The sequence below is a fragment of the Anopheles stephensi genome, chromosome 3 (genome assembly GCF_013141755.1).
Source record: "Anopheles stephensi strain Indian chromosome 3, UCI_ANSTEP_V1.0, whole genome shotgun sequence".
NCBI classification, from domain to species: Eukaryota; Metazoa; Arthropoda; class Insecta; order Diptera; family Culicidae; genus Anopheles; species Anopheles stephensi.
In genome coordinates, this window is record NC_050203.1 from 72,067,657 (window position 1) to 72,089,204 (window position 21,548).

Consider the following 21,548-nt stretch of genomic DNA (forward strand, 5'->3'; position numbering starts at 1 on the left):
TGAGACTCTATTTGCGCTCCTATAGTTACAATCGCATCTCTTCCAATCGCAGGTGCATGCGGTGTGCGTCGTATGGCGAAAGAGAAAATGCTCAGAAAGCGTCCGGGTAAGTGCATCAGCTACCATCCGGAGGAGATCGAAATCAAGCAGTGCGGCACGGCGACGTCCCTGTTCCGGGCGTCCCTGTACACGACGATAGCGACCTTTATTGTGATATGGGTGTTGGCCAGCGCGTGATAGGAAGCGTTCGTTGCAGTGCCATTTTAAGGCGGAACAGTGTGTACGGTGCATTTTTGTTGAGTGGCTTGGGTGGTTGCGGAACCTGTGTCGGCACCGAGTAGCAGTTGTGTTACGTTATGCTTCCGTTTGTTGCGATAAGTTTTGTGTGTTTTGTGATTGCTGGAAGGACGAGTCTCAGCTACCGATGACGTCCCGTGGGGACGTGTCAGCAGTGTCAGCAGGTCGGACACTACCAGAAGGAATCTAAAATCTACTATTGCTATGCTAAGGAAACCCGTTATAAATGTATACAGTTCGGAGGCCAGACAGAAAGTTCGTTGAAGAGAGAAGGTCTCTCATCCATCGGAGATCCATCATCGTTGGCAAACCTTTAAAGGAAAAAACCCCAAACTACTACCCAATTATCTGGCCTGGATGTACGAGGAGTTTGTGTGTAAGAAACTTTGGATCGCAGATGGGCCGGATGTGTTTTTTTTTGTACATTAAATGCATGGGTAAACCTCCGTCAAGCGTTTCAGAGAGAGAAGCGCGTGAGAGCGCCGAGTTGGACTAAAAACACTACGCTCACTTAGTGTTCTTGGCGGTGGAAAAGATGGCGGCGCGATCTTGTTACGCGAGACGCACACTACAACGGTGACGAGAGAAAAAAGAGGATTCTTATTCTTAAGAGTTAGTAAAAACAAATTGCAACACTAGTCGGTAAAGGATAGACGATGAGTATTGTTTGTGGTCGGAACTGTTGTTTGTGGTGTGCTTAGAAGCTTCCCGGGGTTTTACTATTATGTGTTTTCGGCTGCAGAACGTTAAGCTTACCTGTTTATGAATCGATGTTTGATTTAACGAGCCTTTAGCTTTATTTATTTGCCAGAAGGAGGAATCCGGTGCACCTTTTTTTATTTTCAAACACTTTCGTCGTCTATCGTATAAAAATATGACCAAAGGATCATGCAAGAGAAGGAACTACATATGACAAGAAAATACGGCCAAACGAGCAAAGCGAAAGCGGAACGGAAAACTGTAAGATAAATTCCCAAAATTTTACTTGTACATACCAGTAATAATTAATACTCACGGAGATAAGTAATAGACGATGGTACTGCAACAGCTACAGCGGTGCAACATTGTGCGCACCGAATCGAATGCGTTCTATTGCCATCCTCTCAAGGTGGGTGTAAAACAGGGGGGATTGGTTTCGATGTGATTATCGTCATACTAATTGATTGAAAATTAAAGTACTAAAAAACACCCAACCATCTACCACTACCACCATAAGTGTGCGTGTGTGAATGGGGGTGGTAAAAATCGTGGCAAGCAAAACAACTTCTGGACAATACGAAAATAAGCAAATCAACATTAGACATCATCATAATTGAGCTGATGAGGCGTGTAAAGGGTGGGCCCGTTTGTTGCAGTTCATCACGTTTAACAATCATCTTTAGGCAAGTTACTAGATTCAACTTCTCATATTCATGCTAGAGCGCTACAGGAGGAAGGAAATGTCAGAGTCTCATCTAATCATGTACACACGTACGAACGAGCGAACAGGCACAATTACAATAACAACACATGAACACTACACGAACACGTGACAGAGACATGGGGTGTGTACTAAAAGCAGTTACTACTACCACTACTACTACTACTAGTTCCGGTTACAATAAAAGAAACGGCCTATTTGGGCAAGCAGTTTTTTTTCTTTGGTTTGTAGCTAATTGTAGCTAAATGTAAATTGCACCGATGCAGATAGCAGAATGCAGCAGCAGCAGCAGTTGTAGTAGCATACATCACCACACTCCCCGGTACGATGGTTAGTGTTAGGTTTTACGACATCCAGTGGAGAGATTAGAGTGTGTGTGTGTGCGTGTGTAAACAACCCAAAATCGTATTTTACGTGTACAAGGGCTTAGCGAAATGTTAGTTTGTGATTGTTCTGTTAAGATGACAAAACAAAAAAAAAGTGCTACGGTAAGCTTGTGAAGTTTGAGTTTTCAAGCCAATCTGTAAGCGCGAAGCGAAAAAGCAAAGGTCCCACTTAGCCAATACAACTCCGTTCCATTGCTGTCAGTTGATAGTCTCCTGTCACTTCTGTCACTGGCGAAAGGTTAGCCAGAGATGACAGAGAGAGGGAGAGAGAGAGAGGGAGGGGGGAGAGCGTGAGAAGAGAGATTAGTAAATTATACTTTCACTTGTGTCTTGGCTTGCGCTAGTTGAATAATTCTATGACCTGAACGACGTGTGAAATGTAACGAGCTTAGTTCCGGTACTTGCACTTGTGTTTATCGTTATCATTGAGCAAAAATTAAAACAGATAGTGAGCATAGAGAAGGGAGAAAAAACACAACAAACAAATGACAGCTGTCAGTAACTGTCAGTAGGTTCAAACTGTGGATTGTTTTGTTTAATTATTTGAATGCAAAAACAAAAGTGAATTAAGTCTAAATCATGCGAGTGCATCTGGTTGTTAGTGACAAAATTTAGCAAATCCAAGTCTGTTTGATTTCAGTGTTTGTCTTTCGTACAATTACGTTGTATAGATGCCTAAAAACTAGCAGACAAAAAAAAAACAATATTTGGTGTTGGTTAAATGGGGTTTCCTTCGAGAATTTAAATTAATCCAAAAATTTTGAGCTAGAGCTTGCGTTGTTTTACCAGAGCCGATTATAAGCAACACTGTTAAGCACGTACAGAAATTATGAAGACTTTGAAATTGAAACCGCACGATACAAATGAACGAGCAGCAATAAGCGAACGGTGGATCCGAGCAACGATCGTTACGATGCATTATTCATATTTGCTTTGAGTGAAAAAAGAAAAACAGAGGAATAAGTGAAAGATATAATGAGGAACGAGACACAAATCAGAAGGAACGATTATAGTATACCAGAGTTGTTTCCTTCTTACTTTCCTTTCGCCCCCTTAAAAGAAAACACTCGGCAAGCCCTTTCGCCAGGAAGCCCTTTTTATTATGACAAAAGGAAATGAAGAAAAAAACAGGGGCACACAACGTTCTACAAATACCATACTTTACACATCAGGGTACGCAACGCAACAGGGTACGGCAGGAAAAAATGCGAATATTGCAAATTCGGTTGGGAATTGTTTTTTTTTTATGTGACACATTACTGACTAACACTCAAATTGAAGTAGTGCAGTAGTGAAATTATTTGAAAGAAGTGGAGCTCGTTGCTGCTCGTCCAAACATCCATGGAGATCTTCAAGATTTTTTTCAAGAAAATTTTCAAGGAAGCTAAAATTTCTGAAAATCTATCCAAATTGAAAGAGGAAGCAATTTCTAGAGCAAGAGTGAAATTTCACCCGTTTACCTCCGAAGGAACTGACAAGTAACCCGTTCGCAAGGATCGTTGCCTGAAGGATAAATTGATAATCCTATTCTCCGACGACGAAAACCTGTTCATAACCGATCCTTTCATTACACCAGACAAACTGGAGGAATGAAGAATTCGTAAAAAAAATAATTTGAGTGTTAAATTAAGCATCTGCAGCTGGACTTTAAGGAGCTTTGCAGAGTAAAAGACGATTACTTCGAAGATCAAAAGCGTTGTCCAGCGACATGGTGAAGCGCTTTGTCATAAGCCACTCTGAGCTCAGAAGATGGAAACAAGTTTGGCTCTCTAGAATTTTCGACCTTACACCTTATTCAAGTTGGACATCTATTGATGCACAGCATCGCGAAACAGATCACCCTGGTGGAAAGACCCTGACATCCATTAGAACACGCTCGTGGCTTGTGATGTCGGAGGACTTCATTGGGCATCGTCTGCTGCGACTAACCTCCTTTAAAAAATTGCTTTCTTTAAATGGTTAAAGGCCTTAACAAATCCTAAACCATACATTTTCGCAGTTTTTCCTGACAAACCCTGCGCAGTGGTCTCTTTCGAAACACTACACTACATTACCATTTATACTGCAACGCTTGTACATTTCACTTATTAAGCATCTATACGAAACGTTTACGAGCTGACGCGGACTGACCCCGTGGCTAGTATGTATAGCAGCCGTCCGGAAGGCAGCGTCACTCACTCACTCACTCAATCACTCACACTTACATTACCGTTTTTCCCCATATCACGTTCACGCTCTCATTGCTCTGTTCATACTCTGTTTAACGACTATATTTCAAGTGGGAATCATCAATCCGTGTGTTAGTGCACGCGTTAGTAGCTACGAGGTGAGGTGAAAGAAGGAAGGAAGGAGGAAGGAGTTGTCCGAAAAAAATCGGGAAAGAAGAGAAGAAGCAAAAAGAAAATGACGCAGAAACACGTATGCGGATAGGTAAAGATCGAATCGTACCGATCCTAAACAAAAACTAACACAATCGAACGGTGAGCAAAGGGGTGGGTGGGTTGAAAAGCCGGAATAATAATTTTATATAATGTCTTCCATATAGTACTGTAATGTAATGCAGAGTAAGCAAAACACATAGTTATAAACTACACAAGTACACGGCTCTACGGCTGACGGTGGCCGAAGGCGATCTTGCTACAGCTTCACGCGGGCAGAAGCCATCTGTGTGTGGAGTTGTGGCACGTTGATCCTTCACGGTTCGCTCGTTTCCGGGTGCGATTCTAGCTGGAGTAGGTTGAAATCTATCTAGAACTCCAAATTGACAAAACAACGGAACGGTGTTTGTTTATTTGAAGAAATTATATATATACATATATATACACGTAAAAAAGTATAGAAATCTAATACAAAAAACAGATACACTCACACAAAACAAACACACTCTAGCTAGCGTTTAAGGTATCTACAATATTTTAAATGGAACCATAGCTGACTCTCTGTACTGGCACGAACACGAAGAGGAAGAAGCGAAACAAAAACCCAGTTCCCTTGATTGAAAAAAATGGGGAAAAGCGAGATAAAAATCAAAATCCCTTCATTATGATGACACAATGTGTATTATTGGTTCTTTAGTTTAAAAAAATGGATTCATTTGCCTGCTTCTGTTTCGAAAGTCCCTTCGAATTGATTCAATTCGAGGCAAATTTGTGGTTTGCAAGGAAGACAACTTTTCCGTTCGCTTTGAAAAGCACAGAGAAAATGTGAAAAGAGAACGCACGGCAAGCGAGAAAGGAAAGAAAGTACAGGCGAACAAAACTGACGTGAAAATAATTAGATAGTTCGATATTGTAATTGCACTTAAAACACAAGAAGGGAAGAAGACGAAGAAGAAAAAAACAGATTAACAAATAACAACAAGTAAAAACCCATCAGACATTAAACTATACGAAAATTCATCCAGTATGGAGAACGAACCATAAGCAAAAGTGAAAACAAAACAACAACAGAAGAAGAAGAAATACACAAGAACACAAAATAGAAAGAGAAAACCAAAACACAAACAACTTTGTAATTGGAGTTGAGTGAGATGAAGCTCGAACTCGAACAGAAAAAAAAACATTTGTAAATAACTTCAAATAAAAGCAAACATTGAAATCTTACAACTACACACACACAGACACACACCCATACAAAGAGTAGTGCGACGATGAGGAAACAACACACAAAAGAAGTAGTAAAACGAACATTTCCGGTGTAAGCATTGAACCAATAGAACGATGGTGAAGGATACAGATTTTTGTTGTTGAAATCAGAAAATGTACTAATTGTACATTAAAACCTTGTTAAATGGAGCAGATGAGCTATCGTTATGCGGGATTTGTGTACTGCGGATGGCAGCATTTCAGGCGCATTGACATTTTTGTCATACGCCTAAAGTTATGCCTTACGCATGACACTAACATCCACTGGAGAAGCATTTTCCTTGAGAAGAAAGCTCAATAAACTGTTCGTTGGATCAGTTTTAAGTTCCAGTCGTATTGTGGTTGTGTGTGAATGGCACAGTTCCAGATTAGAATATAATCTGTGGAGCAATTACTTGAAACGTGCATATCAGTTGGTCAGGTTGTATGTATTTCTGTACGTTGCGTTGAAGGTCCGTGTATTCTTGCGTTCTCCAAAAATACAAAAACCACCCGATTGTAAACCAATCACATATCAGGAATCAACACATTTCAGCTCTGTATTTCTATCCTCTATTTTAGTGAATCAGGGTAAGCATTTTCATTTATTTGGACAAATGTTTCAAGAGGCACGCTTTATTTAACAGCAGTACAGACTCACAGAGGAGCGATTAAAAAACCACCTAAAATCAATAGCATATTCAAGTGTTATGTTCTTCACACCATCTCCACAAGAATCCTTTGAACGATAGGGAAGGCTAGAAATAAAGTGTTAGCGAAGCAGACAAACCTTACCTTGAAGGTTTAAAAAATTACATTTGAGCAACAAAATGAAAAGAGAGAAAAACATATTTGGAAACATTTAAGTGTACAACCAAACAAAACAGACACCATAGCAGACACACACCTTACAACACATTCGTCGCCCAGATCAACCATCCGCATACAAGGACGATACCAAAAAATGAAATCAATCACAACCGGTCTGGCCCTTACGTGAAGGAGCCTCAATATCGGACAGCAAATGTACGTGAGGGAGCTAGGTGTTCGTGCTTTAGCGAAAAGTATGGCTGCTGGTTGCGAATCTGCAGCTGGGGAAGGTGATAAGGTTGTTGGAAGTTGTAACATAAGTTAAAAGCAACTCGCTCGAAAGCATGGATAATGTTTTAAGCTGTAGGGCAAACGGAAAGTCAGTGATGTTAAATGTGTGAAAAAACAACATCACGAAAGTGAGAGAAAATCGGTTCACATAAGAACAGGAAAACATTATTAGCGTACGAGAAATAAGAAAACCAAACAATGAAAAAAATCAAGAGAGAGGCAGAGAGGAACACAAACAGAAACACTAAACTATTATTAAATAAAGTCGTACAGTGAATAAGTGACAAATAAATTAAATAAAAACGAACAGTGGGTGTTTTGAGTTGCAATTATATCACATTTTTCATGATCAACTAATTTAAAAACTAGTTTTTAGGTCGAAAATGGAATGTTTATTTGACTTTTTCAATAAAATATCTTTAACTGTTGATTTCTTCATTGAAATGTTTCAAATTCAAATCAAAATGTGAAATATTTCAGCTCGTGTTTGCGTTTATGTACCCTATATGAAAGATTGAAAGCAATACAAGAGATGACAGCAAAACATTCTCTCTCTCTCTTTCCAAAACAAATGTTCCTACTCTCTCATTTTTCCGGACCCATTCGACGCGGCCAGTTGTTGCCAAAACATAAACAGAACGCCGTAACCATGGACCACAAGAAACGTTTTCCGGGGCTAATAGAGCACAACAAATTCTCACCGTTGAAGATACTGGACGTACGATCGATAAACGAGCACGATCCCACATCCAGCTACAACAGCCTGCAGCAGACGGAAGCAGCCGACCCGTCCAATGATGATTCGTCGGGCAGCGAGAAGGAACTGGTGATCGATATGGCAGATGCGGAACTTGACCCACAGGACGATGAGGAATGCGTGATGGGACAACAGCTCGAAACGGAAGTACCCGTACACGTCGTAATCAAGCCACCAACATCACCATCACCACCGCCAGCACAAGCACCACCGCCAAGGGCCCGAATCAATCGGAGAAAAAGTCAACACGTACGGTTGGAGGATGCGGACATAACGATTGAGGAACCGGCCGTAGCTGCGCCGACACCGGACGCAAAGGGCGACGAACTGCAGGCAGGTATCGAAGCGAACCGGAGCATTATGCAGCACATTGCTATGATGCGGACCGCGATAAACTATCTGCTGCAGCAGCACTACCAGCGGACGATTCCGTTCCCGAACGAGGCGAGTGACTTTGAAACGATGGACTCGTGGATGGAGTGTTACGAGCAGATTAAGTCCGACAGTAAGGCGAGCACAAGTAAAGAGAACGCGAAAAAGTAGGTGTTGCTGGAGATGGATTCTGGAGTTCAAATCTTCAAGTCTTCCTCTTCTTGTTCTTCTTCTTTCTTTGACGAGGTGTTTCACGGCACGGAACACGAATCCAGCTTCCTGGGCCTTTCTGCGCTAATGCGTGCGTTAGCGAATGCTACAAACGGTAGATGTACGGCGGACTGGTAACTAGGGCCATATGCCGGAAGTCTTCAAGTCACTAAAGAGCAAATGTTTGGAGGTGGTAGGCAGGCAGAGTCAGGTCAAGGGTTGTAGGGCTATATGCAGTGTTTCTCAGGTCATAAAACACGTGGCTCCATGCTGACAGACCCAAATGTTTCGTGACCTTAGACTCACTGTTACAAGAAGGAAACGGGCGCGTTGTTAAGAATTTTACCATAGCGTATTATACTGTAAAGTGATATAAGCTTGCGGCAGCATTAACCATTAATAAACGTGTATTAGTTAAGAATAAAAATGTAAATTGGACCGAATTATCGAAAAACTTAAGAAATTGATTGGCATTAAGAATAGTTTAGGATCAAACAAATAAGGCAAACGCATGCGACCGACTTCAGGATGCTCTTTATTTTATTGAAAATCGTTCAACGAGTGAGTCGAGTAACAAAGGACATAAGAAAAAAAAATCTTTGTAAAGAATACGCTTGATAAGAACACACACACATGTATTTAAAAACGATTTCGGTTTGTTTTATTCTTTTTTTCTGGTTTGTTTATTAAGATCTGCTTCATAAGTTTCTTCGTCCATCCTTTTCCTTAACTCGCATTATAATACTCTCGCGTGTGTGCGCTTTCGAAGACAATTCAGAGATATGCACAATAGTTTCACATTTGTTCATCAGTTTTTGTTATTGTTGTTTTACCTTCGCTTAATTGTCTAACTTTTGTTTGACTGCTCCAGTTTCAATAGAATAGCATAAAAATAACCCATGCACACACACATACAGGGAGGAGGTTTAGTCACGCAGGGTGTGCGAGTGTACCACGAGTGTCCACGACGGTTGCCGGCCGCGACTCTCGACTTTCGAAAGCACAGTCCCGGCCCGGCGGCAAGTGGCCCTGGAACGCTTGGAAGCTTAGAGCACGCTCCAGGTTGAAGTGGCCCACCCGGCAGCGTTGTGCTGACTCGGGCAACAACTTTTACCGGCGTTGCATCGCCGCTGCACGTCAAACGCAGCTTTCGGGTACGCGTGTCGTCAGCAGCCGGTCCTTGATCACGTTGATATCGAGCTCGGACCCACCACCACCGCCGGCCGTACCCGGTACCGCTTTCGACGAGGGCAGTATCCCGACGATGCTGCCGTGCGTTCGATACTCGAGTCCTGTGTCCTGTGCGCTTGAAGCGATGGGAGGATGGTCGGCGCTGGTAACCATCTGATATGTTGCCGGGGTCGTTCCGAAGCCACCGTACCGTTGTGCGTCCTGCGAAATTATTCGAGCAGCGTGTTAAGCACAGGGAGGATTAATTAAATAGTTTGATGAGGTGTACCTTTTCGCGGGCGGCTGTATCACTGTGTTGTGGGGTCGCTATTAGGGGTGTGCAGGACACTGAAAGGGAAAGAATTCAAAATTTTATTAAAAGTGGTTAACAAGAGAAATTATTTGCTATATGTATTTAACGACATGAAGTTCTTACAATATTCTAAAACATATATTCGTTTGGTCCTGAGTCCCGTGGACGCAAAACAATGAGCTGGCATTTTGATGATGATTTTATGCTTTATTTAGCTCTTTTCGAGAGTTCCGACAGAGCTTAACCGACGAAATTTTATTGGAAGTCTCAGAGGGTTCCTCTTCTTCTCCTTCTTGGCCTACCGACCTCTAAGGTCATGCCTGTCATTTCTGGCTTACTAGACTTATTGATACCGCATATTTGGATAGTCAGCCCTCACTATGGGGAAAAGGTCCAAATGATATTTGAACCCCGGTCCTGCCGTGTGAAGACCGGTGCCGTTGTCGCATGAACCAAATTACTAATTAAGACCATTTCTCAGATCGACGAAGGTGTCATCGACACGAAGATGATTATCTACTGGAGAACTTCGTCTCAAATATTTGAGATATGAAGAAAAGTCATGAAGAAACATGAGAAAGTCTCTTTGCAACAAAGCCAAGGTATTTATCAATATTTTCTGCTATATTTGGAGGGTGGGATACAATACTGCTAGATGGTCGGATAGTAAGTGTAAGCTCCAATAGAAGAGAAGATTGTCTACTATTCCTATTTTTTAAACAGTTCTTAGGTCAATTAGATCCTATCGAATCGAGGACGGGCTCCGTCTCAGAAATGGACATCCAATTTTGAGCTACATGACCCAGCTAGTCTAAGATATTCTGCATCATTTGTCTTGAGTCTTTGCTGTCAGGAGTTAAGATTTACCAAGAGAAAGTCTCTAGGCAACAAAGTCTTTAACACTGTTCAGCAGTCGGTATCTGTCCCCTATAATTTTTTTTGACGTCTTTCCACGAATTGTAAATGGTCATAGGGAAGAACAGCACTATTTGCAACGGTTTTGCTTTGGGATAATATTTGTAGTACATAGTGCAGTTCGTGTATTTGATAACATTGCTGATAAGATGATCAAATTGGTAGTTAAACGACAGCCATGACGATACACGACTTATCACTGCGCCTCCAAGGGTGTAGCTGAACAGAATCACAGGATATCTGGGGACATAATTTGGAGAGTACAACAGGAAGCAGACAAACTCGCAAGAAGAAACATCATCGGGAGGAAGGATGGGAGTACAGTCATGGACAAACAATAGAAAATAAATGAGAATCAAGGACACATCCTTGAGAACCTATAGAGGTGTCTTCAAATAAGTTGGATAGGCAAGACAAGATTGTAACTCTTTACATACTCTTATCCAGGACCGACTTGAATCTTTCGAGTTTGGATATCAACATGTGGCATGTCTTCTCCAAATAAACTGATAACGCTGTAATATTTTATCTGCTCTTATGATCAAATCCTTGAAATCAAACTGATTCTTAAATGATAATAAAATAGAGGTAAATGTGAAGTTCATTCGCTCAGTACATGGAGCCTCAAATTGTCCAAGTAAATATCAGTCAAACAGCAGATATCAAGAAATATCAAATCCACTGCAAGCTATTTTCCGATTTCCAAAGAATTATTCCAGTTTTCAAAGCTCGACATCATGCATCAAGATCACCCACCCATGTACCCTTCCTTGTCAATCAACTTCCCTGAACGCTCCACAAGTTCCATGAAAAGCATGGGTGTTTCCCATTTGCTTTTCCTCCTCAAACACGCACGCAAACGGTGACGCACTTACCCATGTTGAACTGGGCCGGTATGACGTCCGGTTCCGGTTCGTCATCGTTCGAGTCCTTGGAGCAATTTTTCTTGCGCGAACTGTGCCTCCGTAACATTTGCACGTTTTTCAGCTGCCAAAAAAACATAAAAATGGGAAGGAACATGGCAATGAATTAGTTGCGTTTGAACTTTGCCCAACCGATGTAAAGTAGTAGGACGTGTGCATTTTGAGATCGTTGATGGCAAAGGTCACCATTAACGAGCGTCAATTGGCGCGCATCCTCGTGAACGTGATGAGTGTGTTTGAGCTGATCTTCAAACGATCCGCTGTTGCGTGTGTCCTCTTGAAAACCTACCTTCAAACAGTGCGCCCCACATTCGTACTCGTCCGGCAGCAGTACGTTCTTTGTTTGTTGCTGCTCACTTTTATCGGCCGCATCGCCACGCTTGGACGACGCATCACGGCCAACGCACCAGCCGACGGACGCGAAGCATCGGTTCAGGTATGTTTTGGTGGAAATTGATAGAGCCAATATTATGACGGTGAGCAAAATGCCAACGGCTATCGGAAGCCATTCGACACTGTCCGTCTGCCGTTCGGGCGCTGCGTTTTTTTTTTGTTGGTTTGAGTGGGAGGGAACAAATGAGCGAAAATTGTGAGTAAAAGTTGAATCGATTTCCGGGAGGGGGGCGGCTGGATACTTACCGGCTCGATACGGCTGAATGCGACCAATTTCAAAGTCCTGTATTAGTACGGGTGTGCTGCGGCCCTTCTGATTGATTGCGTACACCACGCAGGACAGTGAATTGTTCTCCAGTGTCATCAGTGCGCTTAGCTTTTCCAACCGTTCCAGTATGAAGAACGGTTCGTTTTTGTTGGAAAAATTAAACCTAGTGTCGGGTCGGGGAATTAAAGCGATCGATTAAATTATTTGTACCGTTTGGCCTTTTACTTCAAATTTAATCCGTTTAGTAAGAGCTTATTTTTAATAGTAGGTTTCGCGATGGCAATTTAAAGTCAAGTGTTTCTACAAATAATAGATGAAGAACTATTAAGAAAAATGGAAAAACGGAGAAATTTTAAGATTTGTCACGCAGATTGAATACATTTAGGCGTATGGGAATAAACGTGCCTAGCTCGTTTGAAGAATTTCTTTTTATTTTGGTTATGTGTTTGGCGGATTGCATTCTTTTAGGCAAATTGAGCATTTATTTTTAAATGACTTCAATGATAAACTCTGAAAAATTGCTTTAATAATCGATTTAACCCTTACGAGTCGCCGTTAAAGTGGTTTATAAAATACCCTAAAAACCCTTTCGTCACGTGACTGATTATCTCAGTGTGGATTAACCAATTCACAGCCAGCCTATTAAATCCAACACCAGCTCAATTAAAACCACCTAACCGTTACGAAGGCTGCACAAAATGTTTCTCTATTCGCCCAGCAAGCTTGTTTGTATTCGAAGCACCCCAGAGTATGATTTCTTGCCAGTTCCTGTCCATTTCCAATCGAATGCTTGAAGCTTGTTGCTATCTACCTGCTCGATGGTACCTTTCGTATACCCAATCGAGACCCGATAAAACACAAACACTTGACAACGCAACCAAAAAAGGAGAAGAAAATCATCCCGAAAAAAAACAAAAAAAGTAAAAGTCTTACCGTCGGGTTCCGGTCCTTTTCGATATAAGCTCGAGCACAAACACTTGCGGTAAGCCGCCGTCGTAGCCGGGTGTGCACTGGATTTCCGCAAACTGTTGCGTCCGGTTCGGCAGACTGCAATTACTTACCGGTGACGGTAGATCTGACAACGGCGCGTACCGGAAGTTGAATGTCAGTTCAGGGCGTACGTAGGCGCACACAGTGGCGTAAGAACATGGGGAGGAAAAATCCAAACAAAATTTGGTACAAAACCGTTAGTATCAGGTGCGTGTTTTGATACACGACATTACCCAGGGGAGGAAGCGCTATCGAGGATGCTGATGGGATTTGCCGAGAGTTTTTGCTGTGTTTTTTTTGGGAGGAGAAGGGAGAAGCGATGGGATTCGGGGGGTTCGGTTGGACACCGGTTGAGCCAACCAGCGCCTCGGTTGGACATGCGTTGCGTGCGGAACGGATATTCTTTTTCGGATTAAATGCGATGATTGGAATTGGAAATAGAAACGATTTCGGGGTTTTCGTGTGAATTCACGGCTTGGGTGTTTTTTTTCTTCCTCCGGTTGTTGCTGCTGTTGGTGTTGCGCTCCACCCATTCGAGCGTGTTCCCTCGGCCACCCTGGACAAGAAGGATTTCGGAAACACTTTCGCAATGCCAAAAGAAACAATTGAGCGCGCGAGAAAGAGATAAGCACACTGTGGAACAGTTTCGTGCACCGAACGACAGATGGCGCTGTCGTCACAGCAATAGACTCGTTTACGTCAACGGATTGTTTTTTTGCTGCCCCAGCTGTCCAGGGGGAAAAAGAAAAACGAGAAAAACACGTCCCACTTTGGACGCTTCTGTCGCATTGCACGCAAAACTGGTTCAGCGCCCGGCAGCGGAAAGGATAATGACCGAATCGGAGTGGATGAAATTCGAACTGGTGCACGAAAGGAAGGACACCGGGCTTATAATGGGACCAGAAAACGAGAGAGCGAGAGAGAAAGAGAAAAGAAGATGTGTTTTTTTTGTTGGGTGGAAAGTAGGATACTGACAGTTTCCAATGTCACCAGTATCAAGCGCAATGGTCGGAACGTCGGAGTCCTTGGACGAACCAGAATCGGTGACAACAGAAATGGATGAGAATGGGTGACTCGGGGTGGGGGAAAAAATAGAAGAAGAAAGAATCCTGATGTGCAAAATGATTGATGCCCACGGTTCTGTCGGATCGGGTTGGTAGATGGAATACTGTCACTATCACACGTGTGCAAACACACACGCACACACACAATGACTGTCCTACCCATAGAGCCACACAAACAAGGTCGAAAAGCTCTAAGGATCCGGGCCGGAGACGTGTACGCCCGAAGTATTAGAGATGACACACGGTGTGGATGATTTGTTATTGGGGGCTTCAATTCGCACGGCCTAAAGGACGGGGCCGACGGCGGGGAGATTGAAGGCTTGCGGTGCGGGTGGCAAGTGCCGGCAAAACATGAAGGTTGCTTATTTGTTTTTGCAAACCAGCGTTTGCGTTGCGGTTCGGGACATGTGCGGAGCAAAATAGATCGAAATCGACTGGAAGGTTGATGAGGTCCTAGCAAGGATGACGGGAAGGGTTCTGGGTGCGAAGGTGGGGGAGGGGGCTGGGTGTTATTTTTGTTTCCCATTTAATCCGTTCACGATTCACGATCCATTTCCACGCTACCGCAGCAGCGCCATTGCGTAGCTGCATTTGACAGCCGTTGTCGAACCTACCACGGAACCTGGGCTGGCCGCTAGATCGGAAACTCGGGGTGGAAGGTGGGGCGCATGATGTTGATGCGGTCAAACGAAACTACCACCCCAACACCACACACACACACGCGGATGGTTGTCTGTCTCCCTAGGTCGATATACGTGTGTGTGTGTGTGTGTGGGTGAAATGTTCGATTGGCACAAGCTGGTCGATTGGGGGAGTTTTTAGGTCGCAAGCAAGTGAGACGAGTGTGTACGAAAGAATCCACAATCTAGGTTAGGTTTGGAGTGCCGGGATGATATTGATTTTGCAACCTCCCCACTCCATCCTCCATCCCTCACCCCTGCAAAAAAGCCGATGTACCTATGGAAAAAATCATTACCTGCTAGGACGAGCTGAAATGTGCACGGTTGACTTTGAGGGCCAACTTCGTTAACGGCCCAGCAGGTTAGTGTACCAAAGTCCTGCAAAGATAGAATAAATAATCACAGTAGAGACGAGAGACACAGTGAGAAAAGAGAAAGAAGGAGAGAAAACAAGAGAGAGAGAGAGGGAGATAGATTAGTGTACGGCCGTAAAGTGTGCTGACGCTACAATCTACATGAAACTAGAACAAAGTGAAGATGACAAATCGATGACAGGCCGAACGAAGGCTTTCTTTACAGTACAGCACGGTTTGGCAAACATTCACGCTGGGATACGTACAAAGATTTTGGGGCAACAGGGAGCAGCACAGGCGATGAATATTGTAAGAGGATATGCCTTTGTCAAGGTTTGTGACGAAATGCTAGGGGGAGGAGGTCTTGTACATTTGATTACAGATTACGTTGGATTGCCATGGTGTTCGAGCTGCTACTTCTGCTTAATTAAAACGCTATCACATGACTTTAATCTTGGCTTTCGGGGAAATGTAACAGAAAAAGCAAAACTTTAAATGGTGGTTGTCACATGTTTCGTGTTTTTCTGTTTAAATTTGAGTATTTTGTTCAATAATTTACGTTCTGTTTACGAAGGGTAATGATTTGTGAATAATTTATCAAGGATTTCTATTTTGGGTTCTCTTTGAAGAATATGGTTAAATTTCTACCAATATTCTACGATGGAAAAATAGTTTCCTGAAACCATATTTCAGTGCATGGTTTACTACACAATTTTATAGTTTCTAGAAAAATTAGAGGTTGGTTTATTGGTTGGATTACAGATTTATTTCATGGATGGAGGCGCCTGGTGTTTTACATGGAGACGCATGGTACCTCATGTGACGTACAATTTTACTCAATTAAGCCAAGAACCAGCCTTTAGTGCCATCGAAATTTATGGAAAATATAACAAATATTAGCTATTTCTTGTTTTATTAACACACAATTCAACACAAAGGGTTTTTTTATAGACAAATTATTCTTTGATATTGAGAGCTTTTTATTTGGAAATTTTCATTATTAAATATTTCCAATATCACAGAATCATATCAAAGTATTTGATATGATTTACGTTTCAACAAAAACAAGTTCTAGTTGGTCTCGGTATCAATATTGTACTTTTTTCAAAATAAAATAAAAGTATTTTCTAACAACTCCTCTTTGAGAGCCTAGAGAGTATTTAAATTAAAGCGGTAAGTGATTAGAGCACTATATTTAGTAGCTAGTAAAATATGTTGCTTTTTTTTTAAATAATAGAAAATAGGATGGCGAATCAAACAAATATTTTTTATTTATTTAAAGTGTGACGGCTAGTCGCCGTATAGTGAACACCGCGTGTGTTGACAAATTACAATTTCACAAATATAACAAAATACAACAGTTGACAAGGAATTTCCCTGTCATTTGTTTTATCCTGGGCATACCCTGAATCAATATCCCGAACGGGAAAATAATAATGAAAAAGCAAACGACCACAGACCAGGCATTTTAGAAAAACGGCTTATTGATTAATTTGACTTTGACTTTTTTCAGGAAAAAACTGTTGTTTATCATCAAATTCAATCATTAAAAAAACTCTCCCTCAATATGGTAAGAGTTATAAATTTGAAAAATTAGTAAACAAATCTCTTTTTAAATGGAGGCGCCTGGTGCTTGTTGCTGAAATGTATAATATTTTGGTGCTTCAGATCATTATGCTCTATATTTTTATACTTTTTTCTCCAATTTAGATTTATATTTAGAAAAAAAAGGAAATAGAACGAGCAGACAGTATTTAACCAACCAAGTATCCCCCAACGGATGGTACGTAAATTAAGATTTTACGTTAATGCATGTTGGTTTCAAAGTTGATATTGATGCTCACAAGCATCTTGGAAACAAAGGTGGCTATATTTTTACACCACGAATTCGTAAATTGCTCTCTCCCATTCTGTGCGCCCATGGAAGTAAGTGACAGATCGTGTACCACTCGTAAAGCCTCACCGATGATGACAATAATGGGACGAGACACTTCCCACCCGTCTACTTAAGCATCCGAGCGCCGCAACGTAATCGGTTCAGTTTTATGCATAATTCGATGCCAACCGTACATCATAAACCAATTTTACGGACATTTACAGCGCACGGTGGATCGGGAAATGAATCGCCTCTTTGGCTGGGTGTAGTCTTTCAAACGATTCTGCTCTCGGTTTGCCACATAAAACCAGGTGGTTTCAACTAATACAGAGAGAGAGAGAGAGAGAGAGAGAGAGAGAGAGAGAGAGAGAGAGAGAGAGAGAGAGAGTGGGCTGAGGGTTTCGAACGAAAGCACACTGTCTTGGAGCCACTTTGCTGGTGGATAATGCTTAAGCCTTGCTTTAAAGCGCAGCGAAACAACCGAAACACCCAAAGGGATACCGGCAAGCTTTCGAAAGCCGACAGCTGCAGGCTTTAGACGGTGTTTTGTTCTGTCTTTTGTTGTGGCGATTTTTTTTTCGGTACTTCGCCCTTTTTCCCACACATTGTGTAGCCATTTTTCACACGCATAAAAGATGCCGGAGAAACAAAAAAAAAAAAAAACAGTCGGGTGACTAGCAAAGCAAGAGACACCCAACGGGCAATTTAAAGCAGCGTTGGCACTTGCTCGGGGATCCGTAATCCTTCCGAGTGGTGGTGTTGCTGCTCGAGTTACGAGGCATTATTGTGACAGCATGAACCACCCTCACTGATTGACGAGATTGACGTCGAAGTGGTTACGGAGCGAGAGAGTGAGTGAGAGTGAAAGTGAAATGAGCTCAACGGCTGTAAAGTGACAGCGGCTGTGAGCAACGAGAGCGTCTGGTAAATTGGGCGTGTAGGTAACGAGGTGATTTTATGTCGGTTTTCATTAAATTGTTGATGCATAAAAATTAACAAGATATTTGGTAAATATGAAGCGGAGAGATTGAGACCTAAGTGAACCAAAATCGGAGCTTCTTAAAAATTTAAAGCGTTTAGTATTAGTTGATCAAGTTGAGAAGCTTCTGTTGGAGAGTCTTTGACAGAATTATAATTAACTCTTTTTAAATAAAACAAAAACCCTATCAGAAGTATAGAAAGAGTGTTTTAGTTTTAGGATAGTAAGACCATTTTGACAGTATATTTTTACCAACACTACTATATAATTATTTCACAAATATAACAAAACTGTTGATAAAAGCACCATATGATAGCACATCAGACGCAGTTGATTTTAGAAAGCGAACCTCGTTTACAGAAATGTTCTCAAGAATATCATAATAGGAGCACATCATTTCATAAAGACAGCAGCAAGTAAAGGGATGGTCTTAACTATAGTTTATCTGATTCCCCGAAGACGTATTTTTAAATTTTTATTCGGTAGACACGGCTTGGCCGATTTTTTTATCAGAGATGTATGACAAGTATAAATTAAAGTGGATTGAATTATAAATGGAAAAAGCTGTTTACAATTTAAGTAAACACTCTAAGCAGATTAGTTGCTTCCCCGAAGCTGCTGTATTGATTGTAGGAAACGTTTTGGTTCTTTTCTGATATCATCTGAGGACGATTTTCTTAATTTCAATAGCATGTTGAAATCAAATGCTGCTGTTTTAGCTTAAAATGTTGTTATTCTTGTGAAATTATCAGCAATCTCTTGACTGGTCTAACTAGAAAATTAACCAATCAATTCGTTTGTCTTTCCTTCAGCATCTCTCTCTCTCTCTCTCTCTCTCTCTCTCATAGGTTAAACATTAATGCAAACCTAATCAAAAACCTTCTTTTACCATGTTCACCCTCAAAAACCAGATACAAACACCACAAAAAGCGCAAATAAGATCATACCCAACGCCCAGCTGAACCTTTAAGATTGCCCAAAAATCGAATTTCCACCAACGCAAAACCACACACATGTGTTCAACGGAATCTGTTATCGAATGTGCCACAAACTCCCGGTGCTCGCCTTGTGTGTGTGTTGTGGTGGTGGTAGTCTGGTCCGGTCTGGAGCTCTATGTGTGCAAAATTCGTCGTGAAACATTAATCGACCCTGTTCCGCTTACCTGATCCGTCACCGGTGCGTAGTTCAGTATGCTGATGTTGCCCTGGCTGGTGTAGCGATGTGCATCGACCTGAAGAATTTCGGCCGAATTGTTGAATCGCCAGTGAAACGACCTGGTGGTAGACAAGAAGAGAGAAAACAAAGGAAAACCCCGTGAAAGAGCACTCAATCAATCGCGTTGTATGACAAGTTGTTGGTGTTCGACGACGAACGTTGTAACGAACGAGGTTGGTGTTGGTGTTTTGGGGTTTCTTTGCTCATCCTGTACCGGTTCGTACATGTACAGCGTGGGCTCGGGCGAACGGAACGCAATTAAAAACACTTTTTAATTTTTTCGGCGAGCTATTAAAATACTTTTAAGCCAGCATTAGCAAAAGAAGATAGAATGTGGGGTGTAGTCTTACAAGCGCGAAAGTTATATTCGCAGAAGGATATTTCAAAGGACAGAACCAATCCGCCCCGAAAAAGAACCGAATTGGAACGATGTTCTTTACTACAGTTGGTGTAGTCCCAAACCGCGCGCTAACCAGGCATTTGAGGACACCGTCCTCGCGACACCCTCCCGATTTAGGTTCGGTCAATAATTAAATAGTTCTTGGAAGCCATTGTCCCAACCGTCCGCCCAACAGGTGCCGCCTAAGCGGGCAAGAACATTCAAGCTCACCTTGTTAGACGACGACAACGGCGAAGAAGCGAACGGTGCCACACAACACCACGAAAAAAAAGGAAAAACAAAATGAATGTTAATAAAATAACGAGACCATTGTAAACGAAATTACCGTGCCTTGTCTGGCCTGGCCCTACCATCCGGCCCCGTAGCCGTTCCGCGTGTTCGTAATGTGGCAACTTTTTAATAAGTAAACATGCACCGAATCCTTGCACCGGAGCGTCTGCCCAGGGTTCCCATACAACCACCACAGCCGAGCTAAAGCTGTGGCAGCAAAAATGGCAAAACTTTGGCGGGCGCGCATCTTCAAGCTTCAGGCCCACACCTGCCCTTGGGTTTTTTCCGCTTCGAACGGTGGTTCCCTCACGGTGGTATTTTAGTTTCGTTGTGCTACATGCATACATGGAGATGAGAGCGTGTGTGTGTGTATAAAATACTTTACCCGATCTGTTTCGCAAAAGGATTCTCCAGGACTTTCAGGGTGGAGTATTTGTTTTGCCCGCTTTGATTATTTGCTTGTTTTTTTTGCTGGTTCGAGGAGTCTCATTCCATTGCACCGAGAGTGGGTCGTAATCAGCGTACGTATTAATGCAGCCGGGACAGTTTTTCATACCGAATATCGCTCCCCGCAGTGGTTTGTTTGTGGGAGCGAGCATTACAAGAGCAACTTTTGTTTCGAAAGTGGAACTCGAAAATCAAACAGCGCAAAAAAGGCAGCATCTCCCTTCACACACCCACAGACAGCCACGAAAAACCACGCGCGTATAGTTTTTGGGAGCTCATAATGATTCGGGTGGTTGATTATGATGCTTGTTGTTTATTTATTTTTTGTTGCGCCCCCGGTGTGCAACATGGGTATGGTCGGGGTCGGCCGGTTTTTGATACGTTCGTCAAAGCTGTGGTCCACATGGAAGCAGACTTGCCCACACGCTCACTTGCCCACGGCTACGGCAAGTCGAGGAATGAAGTTTGCTCAGTGAGTGAAGTAAATATACAAGTGTGTGTGTGTGTGTAGATTGTGCTGTACTGAGCAGCCATCAGTTGGCTATTGTTTGGTAATTTTACGAGTAGTTTGCTTGTGCTAATAGAATGTGTTTTGTTTTTGGCGCACGATTTGACGATGCAGGATTGGTTCGAATGTTTGTGTTAGTGTGGATGCACAGGGGTGAACCTGTAACGCTTGAAGGACTAATACGATTATTTACAAAAATAGCTAGCAGGCTGGCGTTATACACAGAATTGATTTTTTTAGTTTTGCGTTCTGTGACGACCTTTTGGTATTTAAATTCTTCAGATATTTTTGTTTTAATGTTTAAATTTTGAAAGATCCAATAAAAATATAAAAATTAAAGGAAACGTTTTCAAACAACCTTTTTTTAGGCAACAAACGTAATTTAAACGTAAATCGCCTAAATGTATGCAATTTTTGAAAAAAATACATTGACTCATCAATAATGCAATCTAACTTTAGGCGCTTTAAATATTTTTATAAAAATTTATTTTGTATTTGTAAGTACAGCCCGAAGGCATTATTTCTTTAATAAGCGACTTGTTATAAAAAGTAACAAAAGCCTAAATTTGAATTCAGGACATTATGAAGTAATGTTCGAAGTTATGTGGAAGGCACAAA

General features: G+C 42.0%; 3 protein-coding genes across 14 annotated transcripts in view; 2 read left to right on the plus strand and 1 right to left on the minus strand.

Moving 5' to 3' along the window:
* LOC118511274 (voltage-dependent calcium channel subunit alpha-2/delta-4) overlaps nucleotides 1-7,035 on the plus strand; it is a 74,097-nt gene extending 67,062 nt beyond the window's left edge. For all 7 annotated transcript variants that reach the window (XM_036054165.1, XM_036054162.1, XM_036054168.1 and 4 more), the window contains one exon: nucleotides 53-7,035. In XM_036054165.1, the coding sequence (XP_035910058.1) occupies nucleotides 53-237 (185 nt within the window). In that variant the 3' untranslated portion in view covers nucleotides 238-7,035. The remainder of the gene's footprint in view (nucleotides 1-52) is intronic.
* Nucleotides 7,036-7,410: 375 nt separating this feature from the next.
* Nucleotides 7,411-8,815, plus strand: LOC118512036. The gene is made up of 2 exons (XM_036055833.1): nucleotides 7,411-8,123; nucleotides 8,203-8,815. Exons 1-2 carry the CDS (start codon nucleotides 7,477-7,479, stop codon nucleotides 8,252-8,254), a joined length of 699 nt encoding a protein of 232 aa, XP_035911726.1. The 5' UTR covers nucleotides 7,411-7,476; the 3' UTR covers nucleotides 8,255-8,815.
* Nucleotides 8,816-8,821: 6 nt separating this feature from the next.
* The window catches only part of LOC118512033 (nephrin-like), a 93,013-nt gene continuing 80,286 nt past the window's right edge, over nucleotides 8,822-21,548 (minus strand). For all 6 annotated transcript variants that reach the window (XM_036055825.1, XM_036055830.1, XM_036055829.1 and 3 more), the window contains exons 13-20: nucleotides 19,253-19,364; nucleotides 15,179-15,260; nucleotides 13,082-13,223; nucleotides 12,127-12,311; nucleotides 11,777-12,024; nucleotides 11,440-11,551; nucleotides 9,626-9,684; nucleotides 8,822-9,558 (exon numbers count right to left, since the gene is read on the minus strand). In XM_036055825.1, coding sequence (XP_035911718.1) covers nucleotides 9,304-9,558; nucleotides 9,626-9,684; nucleotides 11,440-11,551; nucleotides 11,777-12,024; nucleotides 12,127-12,311; nucleotides 13,082-13,223; nucleotides 15,179-15,260; nucleotides 19,253-19,364 — 1,195 coding nt within the window. In that variant the 3' untranslated portion in view covers nucleotides 8,822-9,303. The remainder of the gene's footprint in view (nucleotides 9,559-9,625; nucleotides 9,685-11,439; nucleotides 11,552-11,776; nucleotides 12,025-12,126; nucleotides 12,312-13,081; nucleotides 13,224-15,178; nucleotides 15,261-19,252; nucleotides 19,365-21,548) is intronic.